At 40.1% G+C, this 23,158-nt stretch overlaps 1 protein-coding gene across 1 annotated transcript in view; it reads left to right on the plus strand.

The window, feature by feature from the left end:
* The window catches only part of LOC126416756 (glucose-6-phosphate isomerase), a 97,125-nt gene extending 75,050 nt beyond the window's left edge, over nucleotides 1-22,075 (plus strand). Inside the window, exons 8-11 of the mRNA XM_050084597.1 lie at nucleotides 3,626-3,809; nucleotides 3,948-4,152; nucleotides 4,275-4,341; nucleotides 21,364-22,075. Of these exons, the coding sequence (XP_049940554.1) occupies nucleotides 3,626-3,809; nucleotides 3,948-4,152; nucleotides 4,275-4,341; nucleotides 21,364-21,484 (577 nt within the window). The 3' untranslated portion in view covers nucleotides 21,485-22,075. The remainder of the gene's footprint in view (nucleotides 1-3,625; nucleotides 3,810-3,947; nucleotides 4,153-4,274; nucleotides 4,342-21,363) is intronic.
* The last annotated feature ends 1,083 nt before the right edge of the window (nucleotides 22,076-23,158 follow it).

Below are 23,158 nucleotides of genomic sequence, written 5' to 3' on the forward strand. Positions count from 1 at the left end.
CTGAAACGGGTGTCTCCAAACAACACCCAAAGACATCGCTCAGACACTGGCAGAGCATTTTGCAAAAACTACAGCCCATTCCAGCCAGGATTCGACATTTCGCTGCTACTGTGTGACTGTAGAGAGAGGCAAGTTGGGCTCCAGATCCACCAGTTCAGAGTCCTACAACTCCTCTTTCTCCATATGGGAGCTAGAATTGGCCCTGTCTGAGATGCGTGACACTGCACCCGGTCACAATCCAATCGGGTACTGCGTGCTTCGACATCTGCCACCAGCATTGAAGGAAATCATCCTCGAACGTTTTAATTTGATATTACAGTCAGCTCACTTCCCCAACTTGTGGTGAGAGGCAATTTTGATACCTCTCCTCAAATGATGACAGGATCGCAAGTGTCCCAGTAGTTACCGGAGTATCACTTTAGCGAGCTGTGTAGGAAAGACCGTGGAGTGAATGGTTAACTGTCGTTTGGTCTGATTGTTAGAGATCAGGCAACTTCTTAGCCACTCTGTGTGGATTCCAGAGATTTCAGTCCACTGCCAACAAGCTGACCCTGCTAGAGATGGCCATTCAGCAGTCTTTTCTACTTAACAATCACTGTATCAGCATATTCTTCAGTATCACAGCATATTCTTCAGTATCAGTAAGGCATATGATACTACATGGAGACACAGTATTCTCATGCAGTTACATCAATGGGGCTTTCGTGACCACTTCCCCATCTTCCTATGGTCTTTTCTGTTTCAGTGGTTTCTTAGGACTTGAGTTGGTGACACACTGTGTGATCATTTTGAGCAGGAGAGTGGTGTCCCTGTGGGCAGTATCTGAAGTAGTACCCTCTTTGCCATAGCCATAGACACTGCCAGTTCTTGTGTAAGTACTGCTGCACAATGCACCTTATTTGTGGGTGATTTTGCTGTTTTCTTTTCCTCCTCCAGTGTTGCAACAGCGAGCCGTTGGTTGCAACTTACATTGTGGCGGTTAGAGGAGTGGACTACAAAGACAGGTTTTCAATTTTCTGTAGATAAGTGTGTGTGTGTGTGTGTGTGTGTGTGTGTGTGTGTGTGTGTGTGTGTGTGTGTTTTCATTTTAATTGTTCTTGTTATATTTTTAATTTACCTGACTCGCATGTGAGGGACACCATCCTAAAATGTAGAGACTCAGTAAGATTTCTGGGCCTCATTTTTGGCTCCAGGTTGTTGTGGTTGCCACACCTGAGAGACCTGAAAGCCAGAACACACAGGGCACTGAACATCATAAAGTGCCTTACCTGCAGATCTTGGGGAGCAGGCAGGGTTCGTCTGCTCCAGTTTCTATAGGGCTTTTGTGTGTTTGCGCACAGTATATGGATCGGTGAGGCCTTTCTATTTGAAGGTCATTGACGCTGTCCACTATGAGGGGACTCAGCTGGCTGCAGGTGCTTACTGGACCAGCCCCATACACAGTCTCTGTGTAGAGGCCGGGGAACTGCCACTCACTGTCCAGTGGCAGCTCCTCATGGTGCATCAAGCACGTAAGTTCCTTGCAGCTCTGACTGCACCCATGTATCGTACTGTTACTTGTTCACCTTTTCTCCAACTGCCCATGAGCCACAATGTCATTTGGGATCTACGTGCAGCACGTGCTGAAGTTATTCAGTGTGGAGCAACTCCAACGTCGAAAGCAGGTTTTTAACTGTATGCTGCCCTGGTTACTGCAGAGGCCCAGAGTAATTTTACATTTGGTGCAGGATAGGAGAGATTGGTTTTTCATACAATATTTTCTGATATTTTATATGAGCACCAAAACTATGTAGCTGTCTTTACAGATGGGCCTTAACAGGGGGTCTCAGGTGGTTGCCCTATTGTTTTTTCAAATTGTCTCCTCAAGGTTTGACTACCTCAAAACTTTACTGTGTTTAGACACAGAATTATATGCGATCTTGCGGACATGGGAGCAGGTAGTGCTAAATTTCTTGCCTGTTCCAATTCTTTGTGAGTGCCCCTCCAGCAGATGAAGTAGCCCACACTATCGAACTACAGTGACTGGGGAAGGAGATGCTTTTCATGCAGGGTGCTGGGGCATATGGGTATTGTGGGGAATGAAAGGATGGCTCTAGCAGCTGAGGCGGCATGTCATGATCCTGAGCTCTGATCACATATCGTATGCTGTGAGGAACTTGTGACCATATACTAATAAATGTGCCGAATAATTGTTATCATGTGTTTGATTGTCCCTCCCCATTTCATGCACCCGTACCACGGTCAGACCACTTACAGTGCCATATTTTCACCAGGTGGCTGAAAGTGAAACCATTATTTTTTTCAGCATACTCTACGAGTATGCCGATTAGTGAACATACCGTTGATGTTCCAGTGACTTGCAATATATACAGCCTGCACTGCAGCACTTGCAACATTGTCAGTTTAAGTATGACCACCTGGCACAAGCAAAGAGCACGGAGTGAACTATACGCTGATCAATGTGGGGTGACAAATGCTGTATACTTGTGACCTCGGCTCAAACTGAGAATAGCTTCTCCTGACAAAATATTTAGTAAGCCAAACTAAAAGTGTGGACAATGACTTACTGATAGCATTCACTGTCAATGTTTATGAATCTGTTCCAGGCTACAGTCCAGTGCAATTGTGCCCAGATCACGAGACTTGTTCTTTTTATCCCCCCTTGAAGTCCTTTCAGTTACTTCAAATATAATAATCTAAAAGAAAAATGACTGTTAAGGTATGGAGAATATGGTACCACAATAGTCCTCCTGGCATACCTATTAACCCTTTCGCTGCTGTGGTAATATATAAAGACCCACTACGCCATTCCCACATGTTTGGACTTGTATATACGCAGCACTTGGGTTTTCCATTGGTAATATGGACGTCTGAATGCACACTGAGCTGCCGACCTGTCACTGCTGTGGATAAGTTACTTCCATATATCAGTGAATAAAAATATTTAGAGTATTTATTGTACAAGATATGTGCCTCATTTTGGGCTGTCATTTGCAAAAAACCGCTTCAATATCTTGAATCATTTATGAGATACAATGATTGTAATGACCAGATGATTCTTGATGCAAAGTACATGAATGATTGTGTCGTATGCAACTTTCCTTTGGATATAAAACACAATTACTCGAGAACAAAATGAAATATCCTTCTGCTCTCAGTTTTAAATAAAATTTTGATATCTTCATTTCATACAGCACAATGATTGAGCTAAAACCAACCATATTCAAAGTTTACACAATGCATTTTTACTCTTCAAAATTTTGTGTGATGTTTTACTTAATTTGATGCAGTGCAGTAAATATGATGGCTTATGAAAAGAAATTCAGTTCTTTATTGAGTGATGATATCAGATTATAAGGTGTGCAAAAATAAAATTTTTTTCACCTAATAGTTTTAAAATCAGATGATAAGTATATCAAGTTGGCCAGAGTGCCATCTCTCAACATAGGCCTCCAGCATTTAGTGAGTACAGCCATAATGAAAACTGCCTCAGCACGGAATGCAAAGAGCATGTCTATAGCAGCGAAAGGATTAATAGCTACTGAGTAGAATTTTGATTACTAAAAACATACCATTTTATATATTGAAATACAGTAATCACTGGACCAAGATACGCTTTTCACAGGTACATAACAAGCACAGGAACAAAAGTCAACTATAGTACTGGTCCTATTGTTTGGGGAGAACCTGGAACCAATGGACAGCATGCTTTTTACCAGCTCATTCACCAAGGCACAAAACTGATACCTGCAGACTTCATTGCACCGGCGTTAACTCATAATCCTATTCGTGACCGATTGCATCACAAGGTACGTAGTACGTACCATATGTTTGTCTTGTCACTAAGTGCAACAAACGAAACTGCAAAAACTATTCACTTTGTAATTTTATATACAACATGTAAACAGAAAAATGTTTTTAATTAAGAAATTAATTAAAATTTTTAGATACTCCTGGCAAATTTTCTTGCACAAACTGAAGCACTGATGAAGGGAAAGACACACCAGCAAGTTGTTTCAGAGCTAGAAAAAAGTGGAGTGGCACCAGACACTATTGATAAGCTGGCACCACATAAAGTGTTTGAAGGAAATCGTCCCACTAACTCCATAGTGGTAAAAATGGTTACACCTTTCACACTTGGAGCTCTCATAGGTATGTAAAACAATTACTTTTTAGTTAATTAAAGGCAGGTACACTCTTTAACACTAAAAATCTCTTCTGTCTTCAATATTAAAATGCCCTGTTGGTTATTTTTTTTCTTTATTTTGTTCCAGCTTTGTACGAACATAAAATATTTGTCCAAGGAGTTATATGGGATATAAATTCTTTTGATCAGTGGGGGTAAGTAATACTCAGAACAAATATATAAATCATTCCAGCATTATTGTAAACAACAGTGCATAAGTGTGTCAAATGTGGTTGAGGACGCGATTTTGTGTCAACAGTGCAGTGAAACAATGAAGAAAAAGAGACAAAAGGAAGAACATAAATAAGAAACATACACTATGTCCCACAGTGAAGCAGAACATTCAAAAGCTTGGGATAGTTAAAGATATAATGTAGAAGTGAAACTGTCATTACACTTTGTATTATCAATAACCACGGATAATACTCATCTTGGGCACAAATTTCTGGGCCTCCTGTGTTATTATTGTGGTAACACGGACTTGCACAGTTATAATAATCTAGATAATTTGCATGATTAACTCATGGATACCTAATTAGAGAAGGAAAGTTGCTGCTCACTATATAGCGGAGATGCTGAGTCGCGATATGATGCACAACAAAAAGATTCACATAATTATAGCTTTCGGCCGTTAAGGCCTTTGTCAGCAACACACACATGCGCGCCCACACACACACACACACACACACACACACACACACGCACGCCCCCCCCCCCCCCTCCCACACACACACACAGCTTGCACACACAGGCACACACAGCTTGCACACACACACACACACACACACACCCGTAGTCTCAGGTAACTGAAACTACATTGTGAGAGCAGCACCAGTGCATGATGGGAGTGGTGACTGGATGGGGGTAAGGAGCAGCCTGGGATGGGGAGAGGGAAGGATAGTGTGGTGGAGGTGGCGGACAGTGAAGTGCTGTGCTGCAGTTTAGATGGAGGGCAGCAGAGAAGATGGGGGTGGGGAAGGAAGTACCGGAAAGGAGAGAAATAACGAGAAATTAAAAGACTGGATGTGGCGGTGAAATGACGGCTGTGTAGTGCTGGAATGGGAACAGGGAGGGGGCTGGATGGGTGAAGACAGTGACTAACGAAGGTTGAGACCAGGAGGGTTACAGGAACGTAGGATGTATTGCAGGGAAAGTTCCCACCTGCGCAATTCAGAAAAGCTGGAAGCACCAGCCATACCCTGGATTTCTTTGTAGGCATTACCTACACAATATAATTGTCCATCCTTACACAACCCCTGCTCCCAATCCCTTACCTCATGGCTCATACCCCTGCAATAGACCTAGATGCCAGACCTGTCCCATACATCCTCCTACCACCACCTACTCCAGCCCGGTCACTAACATCACCTATCCCATCAAAGGCAGGGCTACCTGTGAAACCAGTCATGTGATTTACAAGCTGAGCTGCAACTACTGTGCTGCATTCTATGTAGGCATGACAAACAACAAGCTGGCTGTCTGCATGTGAATGGCCACCAACAAACTGGCCAAAAAACAAGTGGACCACCCTGTTGCTGAGCACGCTGCCACACATCTCAGTGACTGCTTCACAGCCTGTGCCATATGGATCCTTCCCACCAACACCAGCTTTTCTGAATTTCACAGGTGGGAAGTTTCCCTGCAATACAGCCCTCATTCCTGTAACCTTCCTGGTCTCAACCTTCGTTAGTCACTGTCCTCAACCATCCAGCCCCCTCCCTTTTCCCATTCCAGCACTACACAGCCGTCATTTCACCGCCACACCCAGTCTTTTAATTTCTCTCCTTTCCGCTACTTCCTCTCCCCCCCCCCCCCCCCTCCCCACCTTCTCTCCTGCCCTCCCTCTAAACTTCAGCACTTCAGTGTCCACTACCCCTACCATACTATCCCTCCCTCTCCCCACCCCAGGTTCCTCCTTACCCCCATCCAGTCGCCACTCCCATCATGCGCTGGTGCTATTGCTCGCAATGTAGTTACAGTTATCTGAGACTGCAGACATGTATGCAAGTTGTTTGTGTGTGTGTGTGTGTGTGTGTGTGTGTGTGTGTGTGTGTGTGTTGCTGACAAAGGCCTTAATGCCCGAAAGCTGTAATTATGTGAATCTTTTTGTTGTGCCTATCGCACCTCTGCATCTCCGCTGTATGGTGAGTGGCAACTTTCCTTCTCTAATATTGTTACATTCCATCCTGGATTTTCCATTGTTTGATTATGGATACCTTAGTTGCACCACAATGCAGCCGTGTTCTGGATCTTGGACAAGGATACTGAGGCAGTATGTTTCGTTGACACTTATTGCTTTTTTATAATCTGTACATGACTAGTAGGTGAGCTACTGCGTTACACCCGCTTCTAAAGTCAGTTTGTTCCCACATGAATATGGTCCAATGAGTGTTCTAGATCTGTACCAAGAGGATGCAAAAAATTTCCTGCCAGCGGGATAAACTGTTATGCCTTGTCCCTTGACTCCTGGAAGGCATTCCCTAAAACTGATTGTGTACTTTCAGGTGTTCAGCCAAATTGTAGTTACCATTTTTTTCCTCATGAAGTTTGGGGCATTTACTGAAGTACATGAACTCAAAGAAAGGTCAGCGTTGGAGATCTGGAAATCCTCAACAAGTAATCAAGAGCACAATCTGAAAACAGGAGGGTGCTGCACTATTAGTTCTACATGAATTAATGGACTGATTCTCCAAACTGTGCCTTCTGAAAGTAAATCTTGTTTGCTGGATGCTCCCTATCTTATACAGATTCGATCTTTTTTATACTGAGCTGCAGTTCAAAAGTGTTTTCCAGAGCAGTACTTCAGATAGGGCCTATCGTTAGTGGCATTTACTGTATAAGTTAATTTCATGTTGGCCAAAGTGGCCTGGCTCAATTTTAAGTAACAGCTGTTGCAAATAGTCCACTCCTTTATGAGCAACTGATATCAAGTATAAGCACAGCAACAGTACTTAGATTGCAGTTCTTAGAATGCTTAGGTTAGTAATTTGGTGTTGAATACTTGATTGACACAATTAAAGATGGTTACAGACTCTACTGTTGTGTAGAAATGTAAGTATATTTGATCACTGTTTTGAAAGGAAGCTGCATTGGCCACGTCAGCAATCTTCAAGCTGCTGTCTTGTTCTGGGGTGTGATGACATTGAAGCACTTGTTGTGAAAACTGTTGCTTACAGCACTGTCAGAGATACCAGATGTCTCATTACCTCCAGATATGTCTGACACCTGGGTAAATGGGAAACAGTGTCAGTCACAAATCTTTGGGTGGAAGGTGAAAGTGATGACCAGCTGTCCAGTTGTCATCGTATGCCATAGAACATTTGATGTGTTGCCCATTGTTGAGAGTGCATTTTGCCCAATGTACTGGAATTGGTGCTGATCTCCCTGAAAGATCCAACAAGTGCAGAGTGTTGGTTTGCTGATCATCGTGAGCTCCAAGATTAGGCAGGTGATGGAGCATCCCAAAGAAACAGCAAGCAGGTCAGGAAGGAACACTTGGGTCCACCCGATATGTTTGCCAGATATGCTCAGAGATATGGAGAAGGCTCTGCCAGTGCTATTGAACATATGTGGCAGCAAATTTTTGCTCATATTGGCACAAATGAAGGTGGCTGACGAAACTGGTAAAGACAACTAACCTTGTTCCCAAAAGTGATTGCAATCCTTGTTTTTTGAGATGAATGGAACACACATCAGAGGCTCAAATGTTTGTGATGTTGGATGGGGAGATTTCAATCAGTTTTTTACTAGAAGGAGAACTTTAAGATCCTCACCTCTCCCCATTTCCCATTTGATTAATAGTACACTACATGCATGAAGTAGTTATCAGCGTAGTAGAGTAGCTGTGGTGTGCCAATGTGAGTTTTATAGTGCAGAAAAACCCCTCCACAGGGCCAGAACAGAAAGCTGACTGAAACTAGAAGTGAATTTCAACAAAATTTTAAATTCAGATTGGAATGTCTGTTGCAAAAATAGTATTGATTTTGGCAATGAAGGCAGTAGTAAAATCATAAATATTATGATAACATCTATTGAGGAGAGTACGTATTTTGAACTTTGCTGCAGATAAATGTTGAAGGTTACTCATACTTGCAATTGGGTGCTTTTATAAACTCCATATTTCAGGAATTGTAGTGGTGGAATATTTGAGGAAATACTTAGAGAATACAGCATGTAAATTTCTCGATAAAGTTACTGTATTAATAGCTATAGACTGGGAGAATGGGGAAGGACAAGTGACAAGAATAGGGATTCAGGTGACACTGTTCTAAAGGCCTTTTCGAAAAATAGAGAAGTAACTTATTAAGTTTCCTGGTTACAAACAGGCCCTAAATGTTTATTTCTGTTAACACAGAGCAGGGAATCGGTGATCGTAGTGCTAATGTAGCATCAGTGATTGCAAGGCGACAGTAGAAATGTTAAAAGATAAGAAGGTATTTCTGTTTAGTAAGTGTGACAAGATGATTTCAGATTATCAGAGCACTCAGTGTCACGCATTCATGTCAGAGACCCAGCATGTTGAGTTTAGTACATTACACATTAGACAGGTATGTGCTAAGTAAAGTTATAAGGTATGGGAAAGATCTATCATGGTTCCACAGCTGTGTTAAATTGTTGCTCCAAGACAAAAGCTTTGTTGGGAGAAAAAAAAAAAAAACTAATGAAGTCGAAATGAGTCTCTGGAGAGCTACATGTGTACTGTTTAGTGAGTTGAAAAGCAAAATTTTGATCTTGCATTAAGTCAGTATGTATCAGATCTATCTATCCATTCATTCAGTTATATATTGACACTAACATTACAAATATTGAGGTAAATGACTGGTATGGAAAATCAACTAAAATCTCTCAACAGAGGAAAGGTGGCGACATAACTGTATCAAGAAAGGAAGATAAGATTTAACATCTTGTCGACATTGAGGTCATTAGAGATGGAGCACAAGCTCGAATTGTGTCAAGGACAGGGAAAAAATCAGCTGTGCCCTTTCAAAGGAACCATCCTGGCATTTGCCAAGAGCATTTTAGGGAGCTGGCCAGATGTGAGTTTGAACCGTCATTGTCGTGAAAGTGAATCCAGTGTGCTAATCACTGTCCCATCTCACTCGGTGACATATCTATATGATTCTCCATAGAATATGTGAAAGAACCTGCTGATCTTCTAGTAGCAGGTCACTGGAGGAACACTGTTTCAATGCTTGGAAAAATGTGCAGGCCATTCCCCTTTTCAAGAAGTGCTGTCAAAACGGAAGCATGAAAATAATGACCTATGTTGCTGATTTCAATCCACTGTATGTTTGAACAGATTTTATGCTTGCATATATTTATGCTCCCAAATATTTAATTTCATGTGGCATTCTGGAGCCCAAAGATCCCATCTGTAGGAATCAGTCAGGCTCCTATGTTCATTTACAAGGCCTAGGAGTTAGTATATACTGGTGCCACAATTGTGAATATTCCTTGACTTCTGAAAGACATTTAAAAAAATTCTACATTATCACCTAATTAACAAAATGAGAATGTCAGATTGTCAGCCCAGCTTCATCATGGATTGAAGAATTTGTAGCAAATAAAACACAGCATATTAATAAATGAGAAGCACCAGTTTGCTTTTGTTCTACAATATTACTTTTATTGTGTTAACCAGTTTTCGGCTTAAAAGGCCATCTTCAGACATTTACTGAGTATGGTCACCAAAGAAGTTACAATATTTGCAAACAACATTGGAAGAGAAGTAACACATCTAGACTGAAGCAGAAACATACAGCAAGTAACATCTTTGACTGTGTGGTGGTAATGCAATGAAGAAGTAAAAAATCGAACAGTAAATAAATAAAAATGTAGTAGACAGGAAAAACTTTAACACAAAATAGGAACAGCATGCCTAAATAACAGATTCTATTAATAAACAAAACTAATAAGATAAAGTGAATGCTTGACAAGGCTACATCTGGGGGTATAAAACAATTAAAAGAAGAAACTATCAGTGTAACTACAGAATACATAAAGAACTTAAGCATTGCCAATAAGACAAACAAAAATAAATAAATAAATGCAGGAAAATGAAGGTGTTTGAGGGAACATACAGTAAATGCAATCTTGGAGAGTGTGGTGGTACTGCACTTTAACATTATATTCAAAACTGTGGCTATGCAACAGTTTGCATTATATAAATGAACCAAGTAAAATATAAACAATATTTGATGAGCAACTACAAGTGGTGTTAAACATGGACAGTAATGCATGTACCAGTTAAAAGAAAGCCTTAACAATTGAAACTACAGTCTATATGGAATACATAGACAACTTCAACAAAACAAAAGAAATTAATGAATACAGGAAAATGGGAATATGTAGGAACAGACAGCGTGGGAAGTAATGGACAACAGAGATGACTGTATGAAGTTTAGGAGAGGGGAGGTGTTGAGCTGTGTCTGGTCATTTAGAATTAGATCTGGACTGTGAGCAAGATGTTTGTTAATTTCCAGGGCTTCCAGCAGGTTGAGGTATAGGACACTGGCTGGTAGTTGTGACGCTCACTCAGTACATGCTCAGCAAATGCGGAGTTAGAACTCTGCAACCTCCAGCTGCATTCATATTCAGCCAGCCTAGTTGCTATGTCTCTGCCTGACTGACTGATGTAAAATTTGTCACGTTCAGAACAGGTGATTTTGTATACCCCACTGTTGGCTAATAATTGGATCTTATCTCTGCCATTAAAAATACACTGGTCTGTTGTGTTCTTAAAGTAGTAGGAAAGCCTATACTGGCTTTCAGTGCTTTGGCTGCAATTTGTGATACCTCACCTAGATATGGTAGTGCACACCATTTCTTGCAGACAGTGGATGGGGAAGCAGGTGGGGCATAGAGGAGGGGTATAATTTTCTGTTTTTGTTTCCTATGCAAAATGTGGTCAATAATTACTGACTGTAGCCATTGGCTGTGGCAATAAATTTTACTGTATCTAACTCGCCTTAAAATCATCTCTGGATATGGGGATGGATATGAGATGGTGTACCATTGAGTGGAAAGCTGCATGTTTGTGAGCTATGGGATATTGTGAGCAAGAAGGTATTACTGTTCCTGTTGTAGTTTTTCTATAAATTTTGAAATGATGTGTGTGTGTGTGTGTGTGTGTGTGTGTGTGTGTGTGTGTGTACTGATGTCAGTAGTGAGACTAAGTAACTTACGGATTTGTTGCTAATCTTTATGGTGAACTGAATGTTTTTAGGTTGACTGTTTAGGTTTTTCAAAAATGTGTTGAGTTGTCTTGTAGTACACAGTCCACAGCATGTTGTTTTGATTAGAGAAAATTCTTTGTTATGCAAAAGTAACTTGGGGCATAACCTGAGGGAATGGCACAGAACCATTACTGTACACAATGCTAAAGAATTGTAGTAAAATGCAGGAAGACTTGTAGAGGATCTGTACTTGGTCCACATACTGGCAGTTTGACTCTCAATCAAAACAAATGTGACATACTACAGGGTGTTTCAAAAATGACCGGTATATTTGAAACGGCAATACAAACTAAAGGAGCAGCGATAGAAATACACTGTTTGTTGCAATATGCTTGGGACAACAGTACATTTTCAGGCAGACAAACTTTCGAAATTTACAGTAGTTACAATTGTCAACAATAGATGGCGCTGCGGTCTGGGAAACTCTATAGTACGATATTTTCCACATATCCACCATGCGTAGCAATAATATGGCGTAGTCTCTGAATGAAATTACCCGAAACCTTTGACAACGTTTCTGGCGGAATGGCTTCACATGCAGATGAGATGTACTGCTTCAGCTGTTCAATTGTTTCTGGATTCTGGCGGTACACCTGGTCTTTCAAGTGTCCCCACAGAAAGAAGTCACAGGGGTTCATGTCTGGGGAATAGGGAGGCCAATCCACGCCGCCTCCTGTATGTTTCGGATAGCCCAAAGCAATCACACGATCATCGAAATATTCATTCAGGAAATTAAAGACGTCGGCCGTGCTATGTGGCCGGGCACCATCTTGCATAAACCACGAGGTGTTCGCAGTGTCGTCTAAGGCAGTTTGTACCGCCACAAATTCACGAAGAATGTCCAGATAGCGTGATGCACTAATCGTTTCGGATCTGAAAAATGGGCCAATGATTCCTTTGGAAGAAATGGCGGCCCAGACCAGTACTTTTTGAGGATGCAGGGACGATGGGACTGCAACATGGGGCTTTTCGGTTCCCCGTATGCACCAGTTCTGTTTATTGACGAAGCCGTCCAGGCAAAAATAAGCTTCGTCAGTAAACCAAATGCTGCCCACATGCATATCGCCGTCATCAATCCTGTGCACTATATCGTTAGCGAATGTCTCTCTTGCAGCAATGGTAGCAGCGCTGAGGGGTTGCCGCGTTTGAATTTTGTATGGATAGAGGTGTAAACTCTGGCGCATGAGACGATACGTGGACGTTGGAGTTATTTGGACCACAGCTGCAACACGGCGAACGGAAACCCGAGGCCGCTGTTGGATCACCTGCTGCACTAGCTGCGCGTTGCCCTCTGTGGTTGCCGTACGCGGTCGCCCTACCTTTCCAGCACGTTCATCCGTCACGTTCCCAGTCCGTTGAAATTTTTCAAACAGATCGATTAATGTATCGCTTTTCGGTCCTTTGGTTTCATTAAACCTCCGTTGAAAACTTCGTCTTGTTGCAACAACACTGTGTTCTAGGCGGTGGAATTCCAACACCAGAAAAATCCTCTGTTCTAAGGAATAAACCATGTTGTCCACAGCACACTTGCACGTTGTGAACAGCATACGCTTACAGCAGAAAGACGACGTACAGAATGGCGCACCCACAGACTGCGTTGTCTTCTATATCTTTCACATCACTTGCAGCGCCATCTGTTGTTGAAAATTGTAACTACTGTAATTTCGAAAGTTTGTCCGCCTGAAAATGTACTGTTGTCCCAAGCATATTGCAACAAACGGTGTATTTCTATCGCTGCTCATTTAGTTTTTATTGCCGTTTCAAATATACCGGTCATTTTTGAAACACCCTGTAAGAAGAAATAGGCAGAAAGATCTGTTGTTTGCTGAGCAGTGACAGGCAACAGCCACTTGAAATTAAATATTTGGGAGCATAAGTACAGAGGTATTTAAAAGGAAACAATCACATAAAACTAATGGTAGAAAAGCAGATTCATTGGAAGAATACTCAGGAAGGGTAGTCCACCATTGACACAGGAAGTAGCCTACAAAAACCCCCATCTGATCCACAGCTGAGTATTACTCCTATTTTGTCCCAGATAGTATTGATATAGCTATTAGGGAAGATTCAAAAGGTGGACAGAGTGTTTTGTGATAGGTTTGTTTAGTAAGAGCATAGATGTCATTGAAATGCTCACTTAATTCCAATGGCAGGCACTATGAGAAGTGCTGTACATTATAGAGAGGTTTACTGTATACATCTAAATCTACATGGATACTCTGCAAATCACATTTAAGTGCCTGGCAGAGTGCATACATTCCTTCCTTACATATATATCACATAAAGGTCATTACAGTAAAATGAGAGAGATTTAATCTTGTGCTGAGAGCACCATTCACAAGTGGAACAGGAAAAAGGGGAAGAGAGAGTGATACATTTAGTACCTGCCACCACACACCGTAAGACAGGTTGTGGTATGTAGACGTGGGTAAATGGATGGAAACATATACGTGTATTTGATCACATTGTCGGCAATAAATCACTTGAAGCAGTAAAAATTTTAAATGCATGGCATTAACTGACCAGAGAGGCCTTAAGTGGGAAACCCACGTGAAGTTAGTTGTAGGAAAAGCAGACACCGAGTTAAGGTCGTCTCAAGACATACTCTTGTTTGAACGATTGAGTGTACCAATATAGGACCTGTATGATGTACGATTATGAGATAAGATACAGAAAAAAAAAAAAAAAAAAAAGCTGGCACAATATGTTATGGGTTCAAGGCATTAAAAGTTTCCAGTAGCAGTCACTACTAGAGAGGAGTGTGCATCAAGTAGTAGTTCACATTCCAAGAAATGCCATGCAGCATATCATTTCCTTTCATATGCATCTTCTGAAATGACCACAGTGAGAGAAACTGAGGAATTAGAGATCATATAGAGTTTACAGACAGCCAGTGCACTCTGCATGACTGGATGATATAGGTGCATGAAGTCCCCTCTTCCATATGCAGTAAGGCAGCTTGCAATGTTGATGTAGGTGTAGATTGAGGCTGTGGAAGAAAGTGCAGCTTTCTGTGGAGAGTTAAAAAGGTGCATCAGTTTCATTACACATACCCTCGTGAACGGTACTCTACAGACTTATGTAAATGGCTCCCATGTAATGAAATCTGGAATGTTTCCTTGGTATTTTATTTCCCTAATGGGAGTGTTTAGGAATAGGCCATTGAAATAGTCTAGTAGTTGACCTGTAACTTCCATATCTTGCTAGGTTTTATGCTTCTCTTACTTTTTTCTCATGGTCGGCATACAGTTCCAATGCTGCAAGGGTCCCGCTATTCAGTACCCTTGAACTAGGACACAGTTTCTCACCTGTGGACTTTGATCTGTTGCCTTGAAGATGCTGAAAGGGACTTTTCTTGTTCCAGTGGAGTAACACAATCAGAGAAGTTGAACTCAGTGTCCTGTAACGTACAACTCTTAAACTAATCTTAATAAATCTACTGCACATGTATTACATTACAGCTAGATTTTGTCATTTGTCTGTTTCTCATGAGATTCTGAACAATAGTACAATAAAAAACAGAACATCAGTGCCATTATGATCTCTTTGGCGGCATAGAGGTCCCGTGTGCTCTATGCCTTTCCCTCACAGCTTCATGGAGCAAATGTCTCCACGCAGCAGGTAGAAGCACCAGTCCATGGCCCGATTCACCGATAGCACACACCATCAAAAAACCTCCCGAAAGTGGGGTGCTTTCTACTTACTTCCAACTTTAACCCACAATCTTTCATCAGCCAGTGGATAGCAAGAATGTGGAACATCTCATTTATTAATGACATGTTACACCTCATATTATTCCACCAAGATTAAAGATGTCATGCTCATAAACTGACTTCTAAAAGTTTAACACATTTGCAATAAATATCATTTTCAAACAATAGTGTAGTGTTACTACTTTACAAAATACTAATGTTGTTTGCAGTTCATCTCCTTCTGTGACTTTGCATAATATTTCACTTAACTCAGCTCATATTTCACTAATTATGTCCCATCATAAGTTTACCTAACACCATGTTATGTTTGGATCCGGTCCCTATGGGCCTCACATACAGTTTCCTTTTTCATTGCAGTCTTTATTTATCACAGTATAATTTCACCTCTGCACCATCATTTGAAAATTTTAATTTTGTGATTACATTTTAGAATTCTTGTTTCGTTCTTAATACCTGAGCTACATAATGTCTACTTCCCTTAGATATTGGGCCGGCCGCGGTGGTCTCGCGGTTCTAGGCGCTCAGTCCGGAGCTGCGCGACTGATACGGTCGCAGGTTCGAATCCTGCCTCGGGCATGGATGTGTGTGGTGTCCTTAGGTTAGTTAGGTTTAAGTAGTTCTAAGTTCTAGGGGACTGATGACCACTGATGTTAAGTCCCATAGTGCTCAGAGCCAGCCCTTAGATATTGGTATTCTGATATGCACAAATATTTCTGTAGGTTTCTTGAGATATTACACATAGCTACTTATCTTGCTTTCTTTGCTGTAAGTAGGTGACACTAGTTCACTGTCATGTTCTCTTTACTCCAGGTCTTGGCAGATGTATTTATTCGCAATTTTAAATTAATTCATTTACTCAAAGAATTACTTCCTGGATTGAAATCAATGATCTGTTTAACTTTTCCTAACCTCAGATACTTGCTTCCTTAAACTGCTGTAGAAATGTACTGAAATTTATGAAGTTTAATCAGCCAGGTCCATACTACATTACACTAGTCTGGAGAATGCTTCTATAACGTCAGCAGCCTTCCTGTGCACATTTACACCTCATTCTAGGGGCAAACACTCCTTAGTTATCTTTCCATTTGATATGCAAGTGTTCCTTTACAACTCTCCCTTCCTAAAAGTGGTACAGGTCCTTGCTCCTTCAGATCCAGTGAGCTAAGTCGTGCTTTCCATAGGTCCTCTTACCCTTTACCCTCCTAACATGTTGCCTTCAGGCACACTGCACCATCACTTTACAATTACTGCCTAATTATCTTACCCAGCTTACACTCTCATAAGCAGAAGACATAACTCCTATGTTTGACTCTAGTGATCATTACTTTCTGTAATTCTCACCTTTATCAGGTATTGCCTTACGTTAATACTTGCAACTCTTAACAGTTCTGTGCTGTGCCGCTATTGTTCCTTAACTGCAAACTATTTATCCTTGTCGTGTGCTTCTCCTTATGCAATACCTTCTGCCAATAATTATGTTTCACATGCTTGGCTTGATCGATGGTCACCTTATTTTAACTTCTTTTTCACCCTTTCCCTGATTTTAATCTAACATGTTATAGGTACTTATTGCAATAGGTATGTGCTTATTGCAATTCTTCTGTCTCTCCACTGTTACTATAATTGATATGCAATGTGCACATGTTCGTCTGCCACCGTTCCCCTGACACGACTAACATGCGGCACTTAATTATCAGTAATAAAGTTTGTCACACTATGTGGTATACCTTATCAATATACTTAAGTTATTGTACATTAAGTACAAAAAAAGAAAAACACAGCATTCATACAAAATGTATAAAATACAGATTTGAGATGACACACAAGTTTTAACAGTATTGTAAATGTTATTCATACATACATGAGGTATCATTTTATGTGTGATTATATGTACTCTCGTACACCACACAGATACCCTATGGTCTGACTTTGGTGTTTCATATACCTAATTGTGGGATAGGATACTTAGAGATGATATCTTTCAAAAGATTACAGGATAGAAAAAGAGTGGAGAGTGATAGCATATCCCTGCCAAACTAGCTTAGTATGCATGTTCCCCTGAGAACTTAAAATCACTTTATCACATCAGTATTATATAGAAAACTGAGTCGCAGATAGGCACAACAGAAAGATTGTCACAAAATAAGTTTTTGGCCAACAAGGCATTTGTCAAGCGCGCACACACACACACACACACACACACACACACACACACACACACACACCGCCACCACCACCACCACCACCACCCAGTTTCTGGCAGCTGTTTATTACATTCCATCCTGGTTTTCCATTGTTCGATAGACCTTTATCTTGGCTTGTTGTGGTGTGTAAAAATTATACTGCTTTTGAGTATGGTATATTCATAAACTTGTAGGGTCCACAATACTTTGGGAAAAGAAACTTACTAGTTTCTTTCTTTATATGGGAACTCTGATGATGACCTAGAACAAGCGTTCATCCTCTTACACAATTTATAGCATCGTGAGACCTCCCTAATTTTTCTGCCTAGATTCTTGAAATAATAGAATTTGTTCATGTGTTGTATATATTTTCATATTTGATTAGAATTAGACTCACCAATAGAAGTAGGTGTAAAAGAGGAATCAATTCTTTCCTGTACTTCTTTTTCTGCAGACTCGTGCAGTCATCCTATTGTCGAGCTTGCCTAGTTCACTAATTAAATTAATTAATACAGTGGAATTTCAATTTTACATTCTGTGACTATGTTTTTGAGGATCCCATGCCATAAATACATAGCCCCTGTGAAAAACCCATAAGATCAGTGCTAAAAAATACCCCAATTTTACATTTCTTCCTACTGAGGTTTACCTCGATTCTAAGTTCTTGCTCAACGTCTTGCTTGATTTCGTCCAATTTTCTTCCTATTGACATTTGTTGCGATTGAACAAGTTATAAGTGGCACAAAAGACAGATGGTTTGCACCATGGGTCGTGGCTTAGGCCGTTGCGGAGAGGGGAGATGTGAGAGAGGAAATGCTGACATCATTCACGATCGGCGTTGCCAGCACAACTTGTAACATTTAGCTTCATCACACGTTATGATACAACTACTGCTGTGTTGCAGCGGTAATGAAAAAACATGACTGTCAGTGCAAAGCGTTCCGGACCGAGCCAATATGTGATGGAAGGGTCCCAGCCACCACCTTTTCTTGTGCACTTGTAACTAACTTTCATCTTTTTGTATGTATTTCGATGTACTGTATTCAGCAACAATATCAATCATGAATCTTTAAATTCAAATGCAGAGTCTCAAAGAATATGTTCAGTCATAATCAAGGAAACATCACTCATTTCTGGCTAGTGAATTCTTATTGGCTGATGACTCGTTAAGTCACCCAGTACCCATTGCAGCCACCGCACTACACTAGCACTCACAAAATGAGTGGAGAGGGGGAGTGGCCCTTCAGTGATGGGAGTATTGGTAGGGGTGAAAGCATTTTGTGAAGTGCTAAAAATATACTTTTCATGCAGATGATGTTCTATGACAGAGATTTCACATGAAAATAGAATACGGGTTTTGCGGTAGCACATTTTAAAGACTTTAGTGTTCAAATCTGACATGATACAATTGCAACAACTACATACACTACTCACATATATATTTTGCATTGCATACACCACACACTGTAGATCGTAAAGATTGGCAGCAGTGATAGAGGCCATGAACTGAAACTGTAGCACGCATGAACCGAAACTGTAGCACCTGAGCTTTCTTTCAAATTTACATTTTACATAGTGTACAGAAATTCTCTGAGCCAATTTCTGATCAGCTTGTAACATCAATTGGGGAAGTAAACTCATTTTTTTACATCTGTTTCTCTCATCAAGCCCAAAATAACACTTTAATAGTGGTGAGCATATGAAGTGTGGCTTGTAAGAAAAGCATACCTATCTGTGATTTTTTAAGAACTGATGAAACTCATAATTACGAAACATTGTATTGACATTTAATTCCTTCACTTTGTATAAAATGTGTCTAAGTATTGGAGAGGATAGTGATTTTTAATCATATGTGTGGTTTTGCTCAGATTTTGTGGTTTTTGAACATTTTCCTTGATTCTGCCGTTTCCTCAATTTTGCATTTTTTAAGTCTAGACGGGATGAAAACATGAAATAGGGGTTATATATTCTCTTCTAAAATCATCCCCTTGAGCTTTAAAAGCTTCCTGGAGTTTGTTTTAAACGCATCCTCTTGAAATTTAGCCAATAAATCTGTTATATCTATTGCCTTTGCCACAGTTGTCATTATACTAGTGGTTACAGGCATAGGATGTACTAAAATTATAATTTGGAGCTCACCACTACTCAGCAGTTCAACTATGTCATTCCTTAACAGTGTTGACTATAAGCAAATTTTTAACTAATACAGTTCACCATATGTCATTATTGCGTGCTGCAGTGAACCAGTCGGGCTGCTGGCTCACTGTGTATATATTGCGATGTTCGGCTATAGCAGGCTGCTGCTGCAACTGCTGTGGTGTGGTGCTGTAAGCTGCTCGCCAAGTTGAACTGTTTTCACGAGGTCCTCCAGCTGCTAATATGTCGTTAATCTTCTTCTCAGAGCCCAACGTAAACTCTTCTATGTTGCATGTTGAATTGTATGTGTGTGACTTGTGTCTACGTTTCATAAACAAGCACGACAAGATACCAGTTGATGCTGTTAATAACAACAACCGCAGTTTATATTCTCCAATTCCCAATAAATTTTTCTTGTTTTTCTCTGACATGCGTAGATGTCTTCTTCTTTAATATATGAATAATTTGATAGCACTGTATAACGTGTACCCAATTAGGCAGCATTCCATTGCTGACTCCCATTGTCCCTAACGATATTTCATGAGTTTTTTTACAGCCCTCCTTTTCGTCTGTTTCTTTGCAATTTCTGCTCATGACCTGCACCGAGGTTGCCAAATGAATTGTTTCCTTGGTCTTAATTTTTCCTAATGGGGATGTTAAAAATGGATTGTTGAAACAGTCCAGTAGTAAATCCATAGGTTTTGTGCTTTTCTTACTTTTTTCTTGTGTCCACTGTGCAAAACCAATGCTGCAAGGGTCCTGCTATTCAGTACCCTTGAACTGTGACACAGCTTCTCACCTGTGGACTTTGATCTGTTGCATCAAAGTTGCTGAAAGAGACTTTTCTTGTTCCAATGGAATAACACAATTAGGGAAGTTGAACTCAATGTATTTCCTATAATGTGCATCTCTAACTTCCGTTGCTGAATTGACTGCACATGTGTTACATTCCAACTAGGTGTAATAATTCATCCCTCACACACAAGACTCTGAACAATAGTACAATAGAAGCAGAACATTAATGACATTGATTTCTTTGGCGTCATGGAGGTCACATGTGCTACCTGCCTTTCACTTGCAGCTCCATGGAGCAGATGACTCCACCCAGCAGATAGAAGTGCCAGTCTGTGGTCTGCATCACCGACAGCACAGGATCAGTACAGTTCCTGTCTGCACAAACAATCAAATACCTCCTGAAAGTGGAGTGCTTCCTAGTTACCAGTTACTTTAACCCACGAATATCTTTTGTTGGCCAATGGGTATCAAGGATGTTGCAGATTTTTTTTGTGGGTGAGATGTTACACCTCAATATGGAACTGAAAATTTTGGCCCCCCCTCCCCCCCTCCAAGAAGAAGATAAAGATGTGACGGTGCTCCAGGTTTTTAGGAACTGTCTCCTCCTGCAGGCATTCTGCAAATAATTTTGCTAGTTCCTCAGATACTGTTGAATGTAGTCCACATCCAATGTAATACTCTAGAACAGTTCAAGAATATCATACATACAGAAAGCTTTACATTCCACAAAACAACTAAGTTGTGGCAACAGCAAAAATTATGAGCACAGTATGACAACATAAATATCCCTTGAGAAATAGTCGTGGACAGTTTGACACAATTTCAGAGATGCAAATTTTGTTCTTTCAGTCGTGACAACGAATTTCCAAAGTTCTGATAACCATTCACTACCCATATTGAAAAATTGAGCACATTTGGTAAGAAAGTTAAAACAGATGTTCACAGAATATATTTTTCTTAGCATTCGTTTGCAGTGTAGGGTCATAAGGACTTGAAAGGGACTGTGTGTATAGTATATTTACAAAGACAGTTAGGGTTAGTGATTATTGTATAATGGTAAATAGTCATTTTGACTGGCTGTATGTTTATTAATATTATCTTTTTGCTTATTTCAGAGTCGAGTTGGGAAAGCAGCTAGCAAAAGCAATTGAACCAGAACTGCAGCACTCTTGTGCTGTCGGTACACATGATGTCTCCACTAATGGTCTGATTAACTTCATTAAGTCATGTTGGTGAAGGAATTACCATTCCATCTGCTTTTATGTACTGTGAAATAATGATGTATTTAAATGTCAGCTGTGCCATATTTTAAGTTACTGTTTGTTGACTACCACAAAATTGTATCCCCCCCCCCCCCCCACCCCCTCTTCCTCTTGTGAAAGTTGAAAAAGGCAGAAGCTGTGTGAGCTTTTTTGCTTCCTTATACCTACTGCACATAATTCTGTGACTGATTTAAGAGATCATGTTCATTTATTAATGATTAAACTCTTATTGTATAATTTTTTGTAAAAAAGTAAAAAGACATTGTGTAATAATACAATATAAAATATTTCACTGCCTCAGCAAACAATATAAATGTAAAAAATTAATGTAATTAGTTACAAATAGTGTAGGTATTTAAGGTTACACTTCAAATATTGGCGGTCTCTAAATTGGTAAACTGATGTCAGATCTAATCAGGGAGTGTTTGTGAGCTTGTGTGTGCCAGCACAATTTGTTTTATCAAACAGTAACAGCATCAATGGTATGTTCAGCCACAACACAAGACACTATCCAAATGTATTGTGTGGCTATAAATGTGCAATAAACAAACTTAGTATACTGATAGTTACTTTCTTACTTTTGAGACCCCTCTTCTAGTAAATTACACTTCATCATGGTACTGTTGTCAATGAGCAAAAGTAATTGCATACTGCTTAAATTAAGATGTATGTGCATGCTTATTTTAGGTGACATGGCTAGATACTATGAGGCATGTAAAGACATTCGTACAGCAGGAAGTATCACTAACTTAATGAACAAATGGTACTCTGAAGACATTCTAATAGCAGCTGCCAAGCTCAAATTCACAAAGTATGGCAAATGCAGCACTACAAACACAGAAATTTGTAAGTAGTAAAAAGATTTATTCACTGACAAAACTATTTAGTTACGTGTTCCATTGATCGGTCTCGTGGAAACCCTTATGATGTGGAACATGTCAAGTGCACACGAAGTGTGTGTTTGGTTGGGTTTTTTTTTTTTAGCTTAATTTTTTTTCCCCCAACCCCATTCTCTTGAATGGCACAAAATGCATATGTTATGCCTGCAGATTTTATTCCTATTCAAGAATTCATATGTGGTATAGAAGGAGTTGTCAAGGAGATATAATTTCAAATTATTTTTATTACTGTTGTCTGTCAGACATTTTATTTCATCTGGTAATTTTTTGAAAAGTTTTACAACAGCATATTTTACCCCTTTCTGTGCCAAAGATAGTTTAAGTAGATGACAGTGTAAGTCTTTCTTTCTTCTGGTATTATGTCACTGTTGTTTTTAAACTAGTCCATGTTGTTGAGAACAGATTTCATTACTGAGTAAATGTACTGTGAGGCTGGTGTAGAATTCCTAAGCTTTTAAACAGATGCCTACAAGATGTGCGACTATGAGCCCCACACATTATTCTAACCACTTTCTTTTGAGCAGTGAATACTTTTTGCCTAAGTGTTGAGTTACCCCAAAATATTATTCCATATGACATCAGAGAGTGAAAGTATGACCTTCATATACTCCAAGGCTAACAAGCATGACTACCTTTAAATATGTTAATTAAGAAAAGTGTCATTGAATTCATTGCAGTTTTTCTTATAAATCAGATACTGCTACACAATTCAGTCAACTTGGTCCTCTTAACAAAATGTGTTTGCTGCA

The sequence above is a fragment of the Schistocerca serialis genome, chromosome 8 (genome assembly GCF_023864345.2).
Source record: "Schistocerca serialis cubense isolate TAMUIC-IGC-003099 chromosome 8, iqSchSeri2.2, whole genome shotgun sequence".
NCBI classification, from domain to species: domain Eukaryota; kingdom Metazoa; phylum Arthropoda; class Insecta; order Orthoptera; family Acrididae; genus Schistocerca; species Schistocerca serialis.